The sequence below is a fragment of the Trachurus trachurus genome (assembly GCF_905171665.1).
Source record: "Trachurus trachurus genome assembly, chromosome: 8".
Classification (NCBI taxonomy): domain Eukaryota; kingdom Metazoa; phylum Chordata; class Actinopteri; order Carangiformes; family Carangidae; genus Trachurus; species Trachurus trachurus.
Genome location: NC_139905.1, coordinates 14,542,057 through 14,559,359, shown reverse-complemented (window position 1 = coordinate 14,559,359; position 17,303 = coordinate 14,542,057). Strand labels below are relative to the sequence as shown.

Below are 17,303 nucleotides of genomic sequence, written 5' to 3'. Positions count from 1 at the left end.
TTGTATTAGATTCAAACAGTAATCTTTCACCGTGGTAAAGACCCATTTCAGCCTCTCAGTACAGTATACTGCAAACAAACACCACAACATAGAACCATTATATAAACAAGCACTTAAAACCTTTCAGATTCCATCGTTGTCATATTTTGAATAAGCATAAACTGCTGAGAGGGGAAAACCCCATCATATACAAAAACATCTGTCTGGTATACATGTATATACAGTAAGATCTTGCATTCAGCTCCCCCTCCTCTATCTGGTTACATAAACTTCAGATCTTCTGGTATAATATAGTAACAGGGCTACTAGAGGTGCAGCGAAGGGAGACTGAACAATTCCCCTGTGATAATCTACATTCAGTCAGGCCGTCTTTTCCTTCAGGGCATCACACCAATGGAAATCAGTACCACAGTCAATCCGTTATATCATTCATATAAGCTCAATGCCAAGAAATGGCTTGTTGACACACAAAAATGTGAACACTGATGTTGGTTTTTATCACATAAGAGCATCAAGTGTGAGTGGATTTTTGTGCTCATTGTCTTTCAACTGTATATAATGTCTTGTGTATTTTATCTTTGAATGTTGTATTTTATTGTTCCTCTTTTATTTATTTTAGGATGCCTCTTAAAAACCAACAAAGGAATTACCAATGGAAACCAGCCCTCCAGCTAACTCAGGGGCATTTACATTTTGTTAAACTGCTTGATTAATATACATTGGCCCTTTTCAATAAACACATAAACTAAACTAAACTAAATTACAGAGCTGTTTTTTTTCTCAGGCCGAGATAGAGATAGAGATAGAGATAGAGTAGTTTTACATTAGGCACTATGACTCATCTGCTCTCTCAGATTGTTTTGGATCCCGACACTGAAGCACTTTTGAACATCAATATTTCCTTTGCACCCCCAAAACTACAATATAAGTATAACTTTCCTCACTATCATGGAGCCTGAAACAAGACAGGTCGACTCTGATCAATGCAAATATATAACAATATCCAAATCACAAAAGAAGTCAGAGTTCTAGCAAAATCAAGAGTTAAAATGCATTTTCAATATAATGTCTGGACGTGTCCCCAGATCACCTGCAGTTTACCATGCACATAAATTTGCAGCATATTTCTCGGTGACAAAAACAGTGTCAACTCATATTGAGAGCTGAGATTGTATCATTTCCACACTGTCAAGCTCAACTCTCTGATCAAGTTAACACGGACAAGTCCTCGGGGCGCAGGGAGCCATGAAAAGTTTGGACGTTTCTAGTTTCAATCAAAATACAGGATCATTCTATATGAGCAGGTTAACCCAACCAGAACAAGTGTGTTTCTGTTTTCCGTGTTTCTGTGCAGCTCCTTCTTACTCGATGCTTTCTGTTTCTATTATGCAGCAGGTACCTGGAGGATGGAGACCTTTGATCACCCCCGAGTCAGAGCTCTCACATCTCCCTCTCCGTCTCCCTCGCTCCCTTTCATTTGTAGTTGTGTGTTCATCCATCCAACTTCTTTTCCACCCTCAACGGCGTCTTAACTGACGACCACGTCCCATGGCGTCCTCAATTCATTTTGCACTAACTGTTCTGTTTTTCTTCTAAATAAATCACTTATTATTTTTCACATTTCATGTTCTGACAGTTTCATTACAGTTAAAGCTCAAAAGGCATACACACTTCTTAAGGTGAAATGTTTGGATAAATCTATATACAAGCACAGGAACACCACCGAGAACATGGTGGATTATGGAGGCGCTGTTATGTATCTTCAACAGTATAACCAAGGACGAAGTGAATACAGCAACCCATCAGAGACACAGGGAGTTGAATCATCATGAAGACAAGTTAACAAAGCTATACACTGTTTGTGTTGTTAATCATATTGCTGCGAGCAGACAGGTAAGGAAGACAGACACACACCGTGTAACTTTTGAGGGGAAAGATTTGATAGCGTGTACAGCAATGCTGACATGTCACATTTTAAATGAAAGCTATCTGTGCGATATGTTGCCGAAAAATAGTTTTACGTGTGGAACTAACTGATATATATATATATATATATATATATATATAATGGCTAGAGTGTGACTCAAAAATGTAGACATTCTGTTGGTTGGATGGATGCTGCTCCGAATAAATATGACTGTGGCTCTAAGGAGAGAGAGAGAGAGGGTGTCACACGCTGGGACAGATTTGTGATTTGTGATTGTGGGCTGTCTTTACTTCAGTGCTTAGCATATTTCAGAATGGAGTTTTACACCTTGCAGTTTGCTCAGACTAAATCTCTGTCATAACGGGACAGACAGGAGTTATGGGAGGAATTTGATGGGAAAACATCAACTCCTTGACGACTCAGATGTTCACACGTGCGTCCTTGAGCAACTCTGCGACCGCAACGTATCCTAAACAAAGGCTTTTCGCTGAAGGTGGCATCCCAATCCTAAATCTGTTTGCTGTTAGTCTCTCTTTCCAATTTGCTCAAAATTACTTTTTACAGTCACGAACAGGTTGCAAATGTGAAACTTTACGACGCAGAGGCACTATGAAGTTTTAAGTTTAATGTGCTCAAAAATAAAAAACAAGATGCAGAAGCTCTGAAATTATACTCACGCTTTTGAGCAGCAGCCTCATAAATTAGCATTCCCTTCCTGAATCATTGCTGGATATTTTATTCATTTGACTACTTTGTTGTTGATTGTGTTTATTATTTTTTGGGATGTTTATTGGATTTCATTTGTGGTTTCTTATTGAAAAAAAAAAAATTTCAGAGAGGAAACAATGTCGAAATAATATCTGCAATCAATGTATGCAATGGTCTGCGAGTGAGATCATTTATGGTCTAATAGCTGCTCTGCCATGCGTAACATTCTGTGAGAGCAATAAGCATTAGAGCTCAAACGACAGAGTGGGCAATAAGCTCCGTTTCAGCTTTTCTTTATTTAGCAATCAGGAAAAATAGCTCTTCCGGTCTGTGTTCTGGCAGGGATATCAATAAAATCCCATCTGCTCTGTGTCTAGTCTGGATCATTTAGTAGAAGTTTTACTTCAGCCACATTAAGATGAAATAAAAGAATGCCAAACACCATCCTCGGGGGGAAAGTCGCTATAAGTCTCCACCTACCTGCAGTACTCATAGAAGGCTATTTGGTCACCAATGGCTGCCAAGTCAGCGTTGGCTTTGCTGATGTCCGGCATAGCAGTTAGCTCGCGGATGACATTGTTGACCATCAGTTGCATGAAGCGCAGAGCTTGGAGGTACTCCAACTTTGTAGCAAAGATCTCATCCAGCCGTTCCAGGTGCTGCTTGAGTCCAGTTTCCACATTACCAACAGATCCTGCCACCTGAAAAAAATGAAATATAAAAAAAAAGGTAAGCGAGCGGAAGAAATGAAAGAGAATAAGAAACACTGAATAACAGAAAAAGAGAAGGGGAAGGTGAAGAGGTGTCAGATTGAAAACAGGGTCAGAAGGAAACAGGAACTTAAAATAAATTCATAAAAAACGGATATTGAAGAAGAGAAGACTAAAATATAGAGAGAGGTGAAAGAACCAAAGGAGCATTCCCTCGAGAGAAGATTAACTTTTCTCTTCAACCGTGTGTTTTATTCAGATAAACAATGTTAGAGTGGAATACTGATAACAATACCGGGGAGACCTGTTATCACAAGGGTCTTTGATAGTGAGAACAGAGTTGGGGGGAGGTGTGAGGCATGGCAGAGCAGAGTAAATACATTTTACTTCTCTGTTTGAACAAAAACAATGTGATGCAGTAAACGCCCGCACTTTCACAGCATCAGTGGAGCTGGAAACAGGTCAATTGTAGCCCAATACTGACAGGGGGAAATTGTTTCTCTGCCATAGCTACATTTCATTGAATCACAGCCACAGTAGCATGACCCATTTATATATTTACTTTTAAAAGTGACAGTAAGGGCACAATCCGCCCTGCCAATGTGAACAAAAAGGGTCAACCTGCCATCGAAAGTGAAAATTGTATGACTGAAACCAGCTGTCACTCAAGACCTGAATGACAAGGCTTTCATCATATAGACTTGACATATACAGTACATCTGCGGCACACATTTTCCTTGTGAAAAGATCAGTAAATGTAGAACACAGAAGATAATCAGGGTTGTCTCTTTTTTAAAAGGAACAGCTTAACATTTTAGGGAGTGCACTTGTTTGCTCTCTGGCAGAGAGTTAATTGAGAAGATCAATACCATTCCCATTGGTCTGTTAAGTAGAAAGCTACAGCCAGTAACGGTTAACATATCTAACCACAGAGACAAGAAACACAATCTACAAATAAACAACATGTGAAAAAATTGCTGTTTTACCACAGAGTCAAAATTTCAGCTCTGAGCAGTTTCACACTGTGTTTTTTGAAGAGGTTGTACAAAGAAGATGTAACAAGATTACCTCTAGACAGAGCCAACCTAACCAAATGCAACATAGCCTATAAATATGAGAGTGGTATTGATCTTCTGGTGCATCAGAAAGCAAATAAGTGAATCTCCTAAAAGGTCAAAACTATTTTTCTTCAGGTTGGAGATTCTGGATGAAAAAAAAGATGCTGCATTTCCAGAGATTTGTGGCTCTAGGAACAGCAAAGATGCTGTAAATGACCTCCTAAACTCACAATAATAACAGATGACACCCACCCACACACTACAGTGACATTGCTTACTGTTACACTGAGTAGGAGGCTCCACTAATTCTCAACAGATGTTGTTTTCTGTACTCTAATCTGCAGCAGTTTGCCGCAGTCCCGCTTCCTTTATCTATCATCTTTTCCCATCATTACACCCATGACTCCTTCAATGCATTCAAGTATTTTGCGTAAGACTGTTCATTTGTACTCGGTGAAAACTCACCACAGTGAGAAAAGATGAAAAATGTATCTCTGTCTCCTTGACACTATAGCATTTCAAACACCCTTGATTAAATTCTGATGCTTCTGATTCCTTTCTAGGAAAGAGTATCCATGGGAAGATGAGGCAAAGATCCAGGCCCATCCACTCCAACACTCCCATGGGAGGGAGAGTATGTGATTGCCAGTAAACTACTCTCACTCCCCACCTCCATGTTCATCATCTCTCACAGTTCCTGCCACAACACCCTGAATCTTATCTGCAAGCCAGTCTGCCTGAGTGTGAGAAATGGGATCCATCAGCTAGCTGCTCTGGGTGATCCGCATTTCCCTAATCTGAACCGTCCCGTCTTCCTTTAAAATGGATTAAAGCTCGCTTTTACTGAAAGCGGGTCACAAGGAGGCTTCTCCATATTGGACACGCCTGTTAAATGAGACTGACTGATTTGAGGCTAGCAGCAGCAGCACTCCAAATGCCACTTCACATGCAACTGAACTGTTCTGCCTGATGCCTCCAGTGATTTCATATATCTGAGATTTACTGTATCAGCTGTGACAATGTGACAATACATATGATCACAGTGGTTTAGCGTCAAGCAGAGTAATACATTAGGAAATATGACAGTGAAGAGAGAGAGACAATCATGGGGAACTGATGTATGGTGCAGAAAGCGGCAATGATTTTCTTCCAAAAATCACACAAGACGGCTTTCAAATCAGAAGAGGTATACAGTACATTTAAGATATAACCACAGTACTAAAGTGGAATGGATGATTGCCATGTTTTCACATCCGGCATTTCCTGGTGGAGCTGAAGAGCTCTTAATAATGCGATCCGCGTGCTGGAAATAAGGCTGAAATAAAGACTTGCCTGAGAATAATCAGGCATAGCTGAGGGAGAACGGTCCTCCTCATCAAATCTTTCCCTCTAATGACACACGGCGACCCCTTGCAAAGTGTGAGTGCATATTTTGTGATAAAAAGAGCCTTAACGAGCTAACAGCTATAGTAGCTTGAACCTCACAGGGGTCTCCTGAAGCAGATATTTGGACGTTCTTATTACTTAACTGCAAAAATCGGATATAAACTCAGTTGAGTTTCAGTGAAATACAGTAAAGAACATAGTTTTAAGACTTTTTGATGAAATAAAGTACTGCAAGCAATTGCTATTAAACCAAGTTGACAGAAACACACACCAAAGGGTTCGGTGAAGAAAGGGTATATTCTCCCAAGACTAAACACAGACTAAAGCAGCTTTAGCTTTATGGTGTGGACAGCTGGCCAGCTCATCAGCCCTGTAAGTGGACTGCATTACATCGAGTCGAGCTCTGATTCTGTAAGTGAGAAAGCCTTTGTTCCCCCTGGGGAGGGGCATCTATGGTTCCCATGCAGCCATCCTACACTACATCATGCTAGTATCAAATCAATAGCAGAATACCACAGAGAGAGTCAGCAGCAAGGATGTAAAAATCATCATGGCTGAATTCTATTTACTTCCTGCAGCAAAAAAGAGAATATGAACTACACACCTTTGCAAGGTTGCTCGTTCCTCCAAGATGAAATTAATGCAATCTAATACAACAGCCCTGACATCAATCCTACGGTCCTGAGGTTAACGTTCACTTCTGGTTGAGAGGTATTAGTTCAACTTTACAGTCATTTGTTGAGCTGCTGAATTACACTGCATTCTACTGACATGGTGTGTCTTATCTTTGGCCAACTGTATCTATATCCCAAATTGCCTTCAAAGTGGGAGGTCAATCAGAAGTGAAATGAAAAGAAAAACTCAATTTCAACAAGAATGGAACATTATAACCTTCACAAAGGTAGAATTTATTGCTTGCTGTGCCTTAAAAAAAAGTGCATTTCTGAAACATTCCTTTATCCATCCCAATACACATTTTTGTATCGCCGAAATCAGTGCGTGAGCTACAATTGTCTTAAATCTAAATCTGTTCCCTCCTTATCCACACTGATATTGAGAGTACACGATAAAAGGGTGCACACAAATCCATTTGTCCATACATTAATACAACATGCGTGCATATGAGACCCTTAAGTGGATGTGTGATACTGATATGCCCATGCACACACACACACACACACACACATACAGTAGAGATAGTAAGTCTGACAGAGATGGATAGAGGAGAGGCTTAACATCCATTAATGTACTGCAGATGGGCGTTAATCCTCTTCTTCCTCATTGTGATTATTGCTTCTTGCAGGGCCTTGTTCTAACTCCCTCGCTCACGTTCCTCTTTTCTCTCCCTCCCCCCGCCCCCTCCCTAAGCCTCCCCAAATAACTTCCCTGAATGCAGGTCAGGAGTTGTGTGGAAAAAAAATCTATTTACAAATCCTAGAGGCAGCAGTCACCTCAATTCCTTCACTGTGACAAAAAGCGGATACAAACCCCCCACGGTGGGGTGGTACTCTGAGACAGATGCGCACCCCATTAATAAAGGAGGAGCTGTGGTGTCTACCAGCTGTGAATCAGTGTTTCCACACAGAGTGACACAGTAAGCCATGAAAAGATCATGGTTTGTGCCATCATGGCTAATAAAAGAGGATGGTGATTGAAAAAAACAACAACAAAAAACACAGCCCCAATGTAAGAAGCATGAGATGAGCTGCCAAGTGAGCGCCTATATTTCTTACAGCATTTATTGTGCGGTCATTTTGTGGTGATTCAACTGTAAAATTCTTAAATTGCAACTGATATAAATGAAAATCATTTTGCTGACCACATTTATAAGTCTCATATTTAAACTCTTAGCCATACTGTTTATGTGTGTCTATGAAACACCTCTGTAATGGTGCCGATGTTGTATCTTGCCCACTTTTCATCAACAAATGCTCTGATTGTCTGAGCTCATAAGAAGGTCTGGGATCAGATTTGGCAGAAGGCCGTGCTGCAGGATTGGTAAAACACAAAGTTTGGATAATCTTATATAAACATTCATCGCCCGGCCAAACGCTAGTTAGCACACATACAACCTCCAGCAGCCTTTAGCAGGTAGCCATTGACCGTTAGCATGCACTCTGCATTTATTTTAAACCAACACAAGTTTTTTTTTTTACAGTCTCACCCTCCCACAGAAAGCTCAGCTGTGTTGCCTATCAATCATCAAAATCAGATCAAATTGGGAGGTGATCTCGTTATGGGAGAGCTAGAAGAATGCCATGGCAGTAGTCATATTTTCACAGCTTTTTTGACACATTTGATTATAAAAAATACAATATTGAAACCTGTTTTCGTAATGGGACCTTTATGTTTATGCTGATATGACTCTAGCTCGAAGAGAAGTAGAGCTTGGCATGCTTCACTCACCAGATTATTAATGCCACCCAATGTGTGATTGGCATTGTATAGTGAGTAGGTCAGCTGGTACACCCCATCGTTGGTCTGGCTGTTTCCATAGAAACCCAGTCCTACAGCAGAACTGTGGGGGAAAAAAGGACAGATTCAGATTTTTTTTTTTAATAACAAATGAATAAACATAATTAATTCCTTGTTTGCTTTATTGTGCTACTTCTGGATTAAGTATTTCCTGGGGTTGTTAGAGGACAATTAAGACAAAGAAATGTTATTCAGGAATTCCCAAAGGAGAAACGTTGAGGCTTTAAATACAGTGAATCATACCACTAAAGGCTTTGTATTTATTCTTTATTACTCTGCATTCACAGACTAAACCATGCCACTGGCAACTGGATTTTTAACAAACCATGAATAAATAAATGAATCTTTGGTTAGACATACAATAACTAACTATGAAAATACGATTATGCATAATTTTCATCCTAGGCATGTATTTGCAAGATGCCTTAATGAAGTCTCGTCAAAATTTTGCATTCTTAGAATATTCTTTCTCCTTTTGTACTTTCTTCACTCTTCTCTTCCTCCTAGCTACCACATGAACTGGGATGTTTTATAATTATGAGGGACAATTTTTCTTTTTTCATATTCCGTCCTATACAATCTCTCCCTCTACTCATTATTACCTCCATGTTTTGCTCACTCCTCTTTGTTACACTTTGAGATTTGGAGATGAGCATATTTTCAACTGTAAGTTTGAATTTGTTATCCCAGTGGCTAAAAACCACATCGGAATTCTGCTCCACATCTGAAAAAGTATCCGAGTGGAATACGCAGGATCCCTACTTCCCACATTCCTGCAGCCTTTTGTGACTGTGCCTGAGCCGCTGTAATAGGGAGGATTAGTATCCTAACCCCCAGAGTCACTGCCCCCCTACTGCTAACAGTCTGCAGTGACATGCGAAGTGATACAATTTCATCAAACTTGATTGAAGGAAGGTCACTCTGCACAAAGGTCGGGGGTTATAGTAACACTTTCAACCACATTTGGGACCTGTTTCCATCACCAGGGGACAGAGCTCATTAATCACTCTTCGGATGGCAGAAAGATCAGATAGGGACAGTGGGCCTACTACATGCACACACAAACACAGGGAGCAAATTCTAGTTGTTGTTTAGCCTCACTGCATTGAAAAGTTTTTAACACCACCTGTGCTACAAAACCCTCCACACAGAAATAGCCAGGTACGCACATGCCCAGGTTAACAACTCCATCTCTCTTAGCACAACTATGACTACAAAGATAATTAGTTAAGTCAAATTGAGGTTGGCATATTGTTTTTATTTGAAAATCTAATATATCCTGTCAGACTGTGTGCAACGTGGCACTGTGAACGCTTATGTTAATGGTGTATGTCTCTTTTTTTGAGTCTGCCAGCTAGCTTCCTGTCACTGTAACCTTGTAAGCATAATGAAAATCACAGTCTGCGTCTCTTCCATTAAACAAGTTCCCTCTGGTTATGATTTGGGGCACTGGGGCCATATTCTGTACAATCCGTTCTGAGCAACGAAAAAAAAAGAATTACAGTAATCCTTACAACCCAAATTGCATGGATGTGGTTAATAAAATTCTTTATTCAGCTGGTTGAAGGGAATTGAACAAGCTTGCTTTACGCTTTTCAAGACATTTGTGTTCCAGCTGAACGACAGTGGCCTGAACAATGAGCTCTTCATTAACCCTGTGGCTGACCTAATGACACGTCAGTGACAATAAAGATCCGCTAATGATACAGAGACAAAATGGTAATGACACAGAACATCATGGGTAGTGTAGCCTTAAGGGGAAGCATGAGTGTTCTGTGGCAGTTTAAAAAGGCTGTTTGCAAGGCGGTCTATGTGTTCAAGGAACTAACACAATAAACAGACTTGGGCATACAAGTGCTTTAGTGTCTTTGTTCCTCCAAGGACATGAATCACCTCACTGACTATGACACTGGACAACTGTTCCTCGGTATTCAGATCATGTTTCAAGCTGAGCTGAATGAATGGCCTCGCTGGAAGAACAAGTAATGACAGATAAACGCCTTGATTCTGTGGAGACCATAGTGTTGCTATTATAATAAACTATATCAGGGTTAACAGAGACTGACACAGGGAGCAAAGGTTTTTAGAATATTAGATTTGTTTTCTATCTTTAACCTCAATTTACTCTGTTCCCTCTCCTGGGGTCAGAAATAATCATCCACGGAGGTGCAACAGCTCTTAAATCCTTTTTTCATTTAAATTCTGCTGTGGAACTGAATGTAATTCTTCTTGAAAAGCTATCATACTCAATTGAACAATGGTAAAAAAAAAAAAAATAATAATAATAATAATAGGGTGATCTTGGTAAACAATTAGATCATGAAAAGTACATCTTGACTCATTTTAGCTGATGAAAGTCCCATGACCTGAGAGAATAAAAGGCGAAATGTGCGCAGTAGAGTGCTATTATGTTATTATATGTGTTATATGTTGTAAATCTAGGCTAAAACTTGCAGAAATGTGACAAGTTTATATCCACGACGACACTGCTACCATTCATCCCACAACACTAGGTCAAAGGAGCTATTTGTAAGTTTCTGTTGCTACATAGCCAATGTTAACATTAACTGCTGTTTAGCAATCCCTGTGTTTACAAGACAAGACGTTGTAAGACACCATTTGTTCAGGACTCCTTCAGAGCAGACTGGACACTAGTGGCAGATCGGGCCGACCAACCTGGGGCCAGTTGGTTAGCATGCTAACCTGAGTAGCTATATGAAAAGAAGGGGGTCATTCCTATGTTCCCACAGCCCTATGTTCCCTCAGCCCTATGTTCCCTCATTTCTAACTTTTGTTGTCACTGAAAATTAGGCCCTATGTTCCCTTAGCCCTTTGGTCCCACCATTGGTTGGGTTTAGGCAATGAAGAAAGGAGTTGGTTAAGTTTAGTAAAAAGACCAGGTAGAGGCTAGACAGGCCAGATAGATAGAGTCCAGATAGGTAGAGAGAGTCCAGAGGGAACATAGGGCTGAGGGAACATAGGCACGCTCCCAAAAGAAGTTATAGAAAGGCAAAGCTCTTAGGGAGCAAAGGAATGAAGTTTGATACTGAACTTTTTGGTTGTAGACTTAAGTGAATGCTATATTGGCTATGTGGCAATGGTGTAGTCTATGTGATACGCAGACATAGCTACCAACTTAAAAGCATTAATGTTTCAGTATACCCACAACAACAAATTCGACCACTGCCATGTGGAAGCTCCAAATAGCAAATTTAAAGCAGAAGTAAGCGGAATATTTGTGTTAATATAAGTCTTAAATAGTTATATCTTCCGACGGCAATCACTTATAGAGTGTTTGGTCCGAAACACGGGTCTGTCAGTCACTCTGCTCTGCTGTAAGCCGAGGAGAAAACTTCTTGTATACTTCCTTGTATCCTACAAGTTTTATCCAATGAGGAGAGAGAACGGCATGAAGGGCTGTGTGTGCAGCCAAGGGATGTGTGTGAATGTGGTGACGTAGGGACGAGGACCAATAGATAACTAACGAAGTTAGCCAAAACGACCGGATCGCTTACTTCTGCTTTAAGTATCCAAAACATGTACAGGGAAATAATTTCAAAATCTTAGACCAAGGACAAAATGCAGTTATTAGGCTAATAAGTAATGTCTGTAGATGGAGTAGAAATTTGTAGTTTCAAACCACAAAACCTAAACATGCCTTCTGCTGATCTCATATGAATTTATGCTTGGATTATATAATTGGATGCTGTATGCAGCAATGACCATCGGAACAAGTCTCTACAGAGAGAGATGGGTGCTTTGAGCAGAGACAAAACAGCGCTCCTTTGCTAAACAGCATCATGCCCAGTCACTTAGCATTACAACAGACCTTGTGTGCTTCAGCGGTGGTTTTCGTTATGGACACAGAAAGCTAACAAAGTTAAAGCCCAACACTTAGATAAATGTCACAAGTTTAAGCAGATCCGTACGCTAATTCAATCAAGCCTTTCGGAAGACTCATTTGTTCTCTTTCTTTTATGCCAGGATAATTTTTTGTCAGTGTATTAAAGTGTATTAAATCATACACACACAAAAACAGTTATGTCCAGTGGCATGGTGGCTTTGGGAGTTCCCTGCTTATTCATGCTTACATAAACATGCGGTACCCCAACAGCTTACAGAATACAACCTGCTACAACAGCAAGCATAATACTTCCACTAATTGCAAAAGTATGGGAAGCAAAGCATAAGAAATATGTTGTTAAAAAAATTGAAAGAAAGAAAAAAACAAAGACCATAGCCAGCGCTAGTCTGATAGAGCATCTGAGCAGACCCAGCTAAGTAAATAGCACTCAAAGTTTTGGCGGGTGTAGATCAGCTGAAGAGTCAGCTGAGGGATTTAAGTAGTTTCATCACTTTGCCAGCAGCTGATCGGGGCTTGCTGATGACGTGACCAGTCAGAAATACAGCAGCTATACTAGCCTTTTTGTATTCTATAGATCTATACACACAACAACGTGTATCTACCAGGTAACTAGCTGAAGCACATTAAAGCAATTGGTGTTTTTTGGTGTTTTTCCAAAGCCCCTAGGTAATTTAATCAGAAAAAAGAAAGTTTCATATATGTTTTGTGGTACAAGATGAAAAACCATTGTGTTATTTTCTTATTTAACCATTCAGACTCACCATATGATGAGACCTGTGATGATGGCAGCCCAGCTGACACAGCAGGTTTCAGGTCTTTTGGTGTCATCATCTATGTCCTTGCGGCAGCAGCAGAGGCAGACCAGGTATACTGCCAGAATGAGCAGGCTCAGACCGAGGCCCACTGCACCAATACATGCTAGAAGTATCAAAGACTGAGGCAGAAAGAGTAGAGAGAGGAAAGGTGCAACAAAACAGAAATACAGTCAGCGGAAGTCGATACCAAGATGTACAGAAACAAATGCACAGAGGATTTTTCAGCAGATTATATCGACATGTATCCTTAAATAGACACCTGGCTATTATACGAGACCTCCGAGTGTCAGGCAGTGTGACCCCACCACCCAAAAGTTTGACAGCCTGATTGAAACCAAACCACCATTATCAAACTACTCTCTGTGTGTAAAGATACAGTATTTTCAAGTCTGGTGTGAAGCTACCTCATCCACATTACTACTGCTGACTGCTGCCTACAGCAGATATCATAGAAGCAGGTGGTCTTGGGGCAAAGAGAGCTCACAGAGAATTTTAGATTTTCTTTTTTTTTGCCAAGTGCAATAGCAGAACTTGGACTGAGGCTGAGAGGAAAACAGCAATGATCCGAGGCAGTGGGAGGGGAGTATCATGTGACACAGTGGCTTTCATTCAGTCTTGTGATTTCTGAGTGTACAAAATATTTAAAGCCTGAAGGATCAAGAGAAACAGAAGAACATGGATATAGAAAACATAGAGGAAATACAATTTTAGTAGGCTACTGTTTGTATATGGACGCTCTGCACATTAAACACTATGTATGAAAGATTATTTCCCGATAAATCCATGTGAAGCTGAAGTTTTACTTTCTTCGGAGCAGCGGTTCCTGTTGTTGCCAGATAGTAAATAAACAGATACAGAATGAGCAATAAAAATGACAGTGTTTATTTGTATCAAATCATACTGGGGGAGTTTTACATGACTAAAACTAGTTGTGAATCCCGTTTGTTTTCTAACATAAATGTCATGTCATAAATCGAGCAAACTTGCTTACGGTTTTTAGCAGCTTACTTCCTAACACATCGCTTGATCTGTTTGTCGTTACGTGACTAACACAAACATAAATCCTGAATCATTGATACTGCTGTGTTGGCTGCTGCACACGCACTTTGTACTGGCAACTGCTGATTCTTTGAGTGTGGCATCAGTATCACAATCAAACTATCTCGACTGGAGCATCCCTGGTGGTTTTTAATTAAGAAGATTTCCGTTCGTTTATACTCACAACATTTGATTTGTTTGTTCACTCGAGCAAAAATCATGACCTTCATTTTACTTGCGAATAATTTGCACTTAAGTTTTTAATGCCCACAAGTTCAAAGAGTCTGGCTCTAGCTGACTTAACAGAGCTATTCCTTGACTACGACGACTGTGACTAATTATTCCATTTGGACGACATTGACACTGTGACTGAATATAAATTACGTTCTTTTGCATATTCTAACAAAGTCCTCCATTGCTCAAACTCTCTTTCAAGTTATATTGTGCTAAGTAATGTTCATTTTATGCCACATCAGGTATGTTAGCTATTAGTATACTGCAATTAGGAAAATAAAGTAATCAAGTAGATAATCAGACATTGACGCACAACAATGTCCTGAATGAATGAAAAACACATAATGATAGTGACTCTAATGTTGTTGTACATTACTTTGAACACTAAGATGATCTTAAGCATTAAGGAGCAATTTCAATGTTACCGCACAGGAGAAAGACACAGTTGACATTTTATACAGTGAAAGAACATCAATTGCACTTTCCACCATATACGTCAATACAGAAACTGTGCCAGCTGACCTGTCCTGCCTGAACTTGCACCTGGGTCACAACCTTAATGACATGAATGATTTGTTAATCACTGGTTCGTCGGGACGCTGTGGACAAGCCATGAGACACTGTGTGTAGAGTCTACGGTTACATTCCCTGTCACTATTACTCAGTTCAGGCCCTTCATAAGCACAATACTGCTAGACCCACTCTTTCCTCTAATTTTCCACTCCATTGTTTTGTAATTAGACATGCAGGCACTTCAATTTCCACCGGCTGCATTGCCATAACAAGGCAAAGGATGCATGAGAGAGAGAAGGAAAGAGAGACGGAAAAACAACAGCAGTATCAATGCTCATTGACCAGAAGGTCATTGATCCATTATCTTCTCAAAAGGATGTTTGTATAAAAGGGGCTTAAGTATGGATGCCTGTCTAATTTAATTAAACAGTAAACAGCAAGCCTTAGGAAATGTGTCTGTAGCTGCTCTGCACTTTCCACTTTCCTTAAAACACGACTGATTGGCATGTCGACTTAAGAACATGAGTCATTTTCAGGCTGTGTCCAGCCTACAGACTATAGCAGCAGTCTCTGTGATACCAACATGGCACCTTTCACTCCTCCTCACTGACTGTTGCTCAGCTGAGTCTGTGAGACGCTGCTGGGAATCAGTGACCCAGACAGACCTTGATGCACTAAGACAGAGGCACAGTGAAGGATGCAAGTCAGAGCAGGGAGGTTTGTGGTAATGGCTTCTGTATTCATAAATGACCTGGGGCAAGGGGAACATGCTGTGCCGTCTGAATATGCACTTACACACACACACCCACACACACCTATAAATTCAGCTCATATTTTGAGGGCCTACTGTTGAATTTTGAAAGATATCCTTGAAAATAATGGATGTAAGAACTATTTCCAAACTCCACATGAATGTTTTAATTGTGTTTGGAAACAGTGTTTTCTGCTGCACAACAAATTAATTCAAAACTTTTACTTTCTGGAGAAACTTAAATAACACAGTGTTAATGGTTTGACTTATATGAATGCCATTAGTGATTTTAATTAAATTTATGGCTGTCAGACTACGAGGTTGTGATATGATGAGACTTTTTTTTGTATTGCAATATACCGCCTGGGGAAGAATCCAATATATTTTGTAGACAAACATCTTAAACCAAGAATAAAAGAAGAGTCAAGGAGACAAAAAGAGAAGAAAATGAACTCCATAACATGAAGGCGTAACGCGGTGATGGACTGCAGATGGAAAACTATTCCCATCATACAGCCTATTTTATAAAATAATGACTCCAGTCCTGCTGCCCGCAGTCAGTCCCCATCACTAAACATGACAGTTTGGAACATTGATATGGCCTCTAATGGCTGCGTAAATGTACTCTGGGGAAATTATAATACATGATTTGTTTTATACACTGGGACAGTTGTTTCTACATTTTAGTCATTTCTTTTACAATCAAATCTCACTTCAATGAAAATATTCACGTGAGAACAAAAAAAAAGCCAAATCCAATAATCTCCTTCAGGGAGTAAGAATGAGCAGGTTTAGCTGTGGATACAGTGAGGATTGCATGATAAAATATAGTGGGGGAGATTTGGGGGACTCATGATGAGGCTGAGTGTTTAAGAGTAGAAAGGACAGAGAACGCATTTGTGCATAATCCTTGGATATACTTTACAGTATACTTCACATAGTTGTTTACCACCTTGACCACTTCATAGCCAGCTTAGTTAATACAGGTCATGTGTCATCATGTGAGGACTGCAGCAGCACAGTGTGGGCTCTCTACTTCCTGACACTTGCTGCGTGAGTGAGCTACACTGATGCTTCACAGAAAACAGTGAAAAGCAAAAAAAACAAAACAAAATGCTTTCATCATTCAACCCAACAGTCAGTCTAAAACCACTTTTCGTTTGACTGTACATTTCAGTACTGTGCGGCGTTGTGTTTGAAAGCCTGTGGTCCACAACAGGACCTATTTCTTCATCTTTCTTTTCTAGTGAGATTCAATGGAAACTACGTGCGCTTTTACGCACATGCACAGTTACTAACCTGCTGGTAGCTCGCCTCCTCCGGTTTGAAAGTGTTGTCGATCGACTGGAAAAAGAAACTGAAGTGTGGGAAATTGTGCAGCCAGTACGTCCACCACGGAGCAACGTATTCGAGCCTTACAGTGGCCATTCCTGCTCGGGGGGGAAAATCCACCGAACCGCCAACTCTCTGTGACCTCTGATATTCCCAAGTTGTGTGCGGGAAAAAACAACAACAATAATAATGATTTAAAAAAAAAAAGTATATATCACAGATGGTTAAAACGGAAGTTCTTCATTTGCCATGGCACCTTCAGAAGGATGACAAGTACTACTTCCCACTCCGGTTCCCATAGTTGTGTGTAAACTGTTGAGTTGCGCAACTACTACGTACTGTATGATACAGCCTTTAGTGAGGCGATGAGGGCCAAGCGTTTGTATGTGAGACACGGGATCCAGTGACGATGTGAACCTTCCTCCTTCAACCGAGAAGGCGTGACAACCACTTCCCAGTCAAGTGGGCCAGGCCAGCTTAATTTAGGAAAA

The 17,303-nt window shown here is 40.3% G+C and overlaps 1 protein-coding gene across 1 annotated transcript in view; it reads right to left on the bottom strand.

The window, feature by feature from the left end:
- LOC310989381 (protein tweety homolog 2-like) overlaps nt 1-16,959 on the bottom strand; it is a 29,673-nt gene extending 12,714 nt beyond the window's left edge. The window contains exons 1-4 of the mRNA XM_083976417.1: nt 16,780-16,959; nt 12,891-13,063; nt 8,196-8,307; nt 3,116-3,336 (exon numbers count right to left, since the gene is read on the bottom strand). Of these exons, the coding sequence (XP_083832543.1) occupies nt 3,116-3,336; nt 8,196-8,307; nt 12,891-13,063; nt 16,780-16,908 (635 nt within the window). The 5' untranslated portion in view covers nt 16,909-16,959. The remainder of the gene's footprint in view (nt 1-3,115; nt 3,337-8,195; nt 8,308-12,890; nt 13,064-16,779) is intronic.
- Between the last annotated feature and the right edge of the window lie 344 nt (nt 16,960-17,303).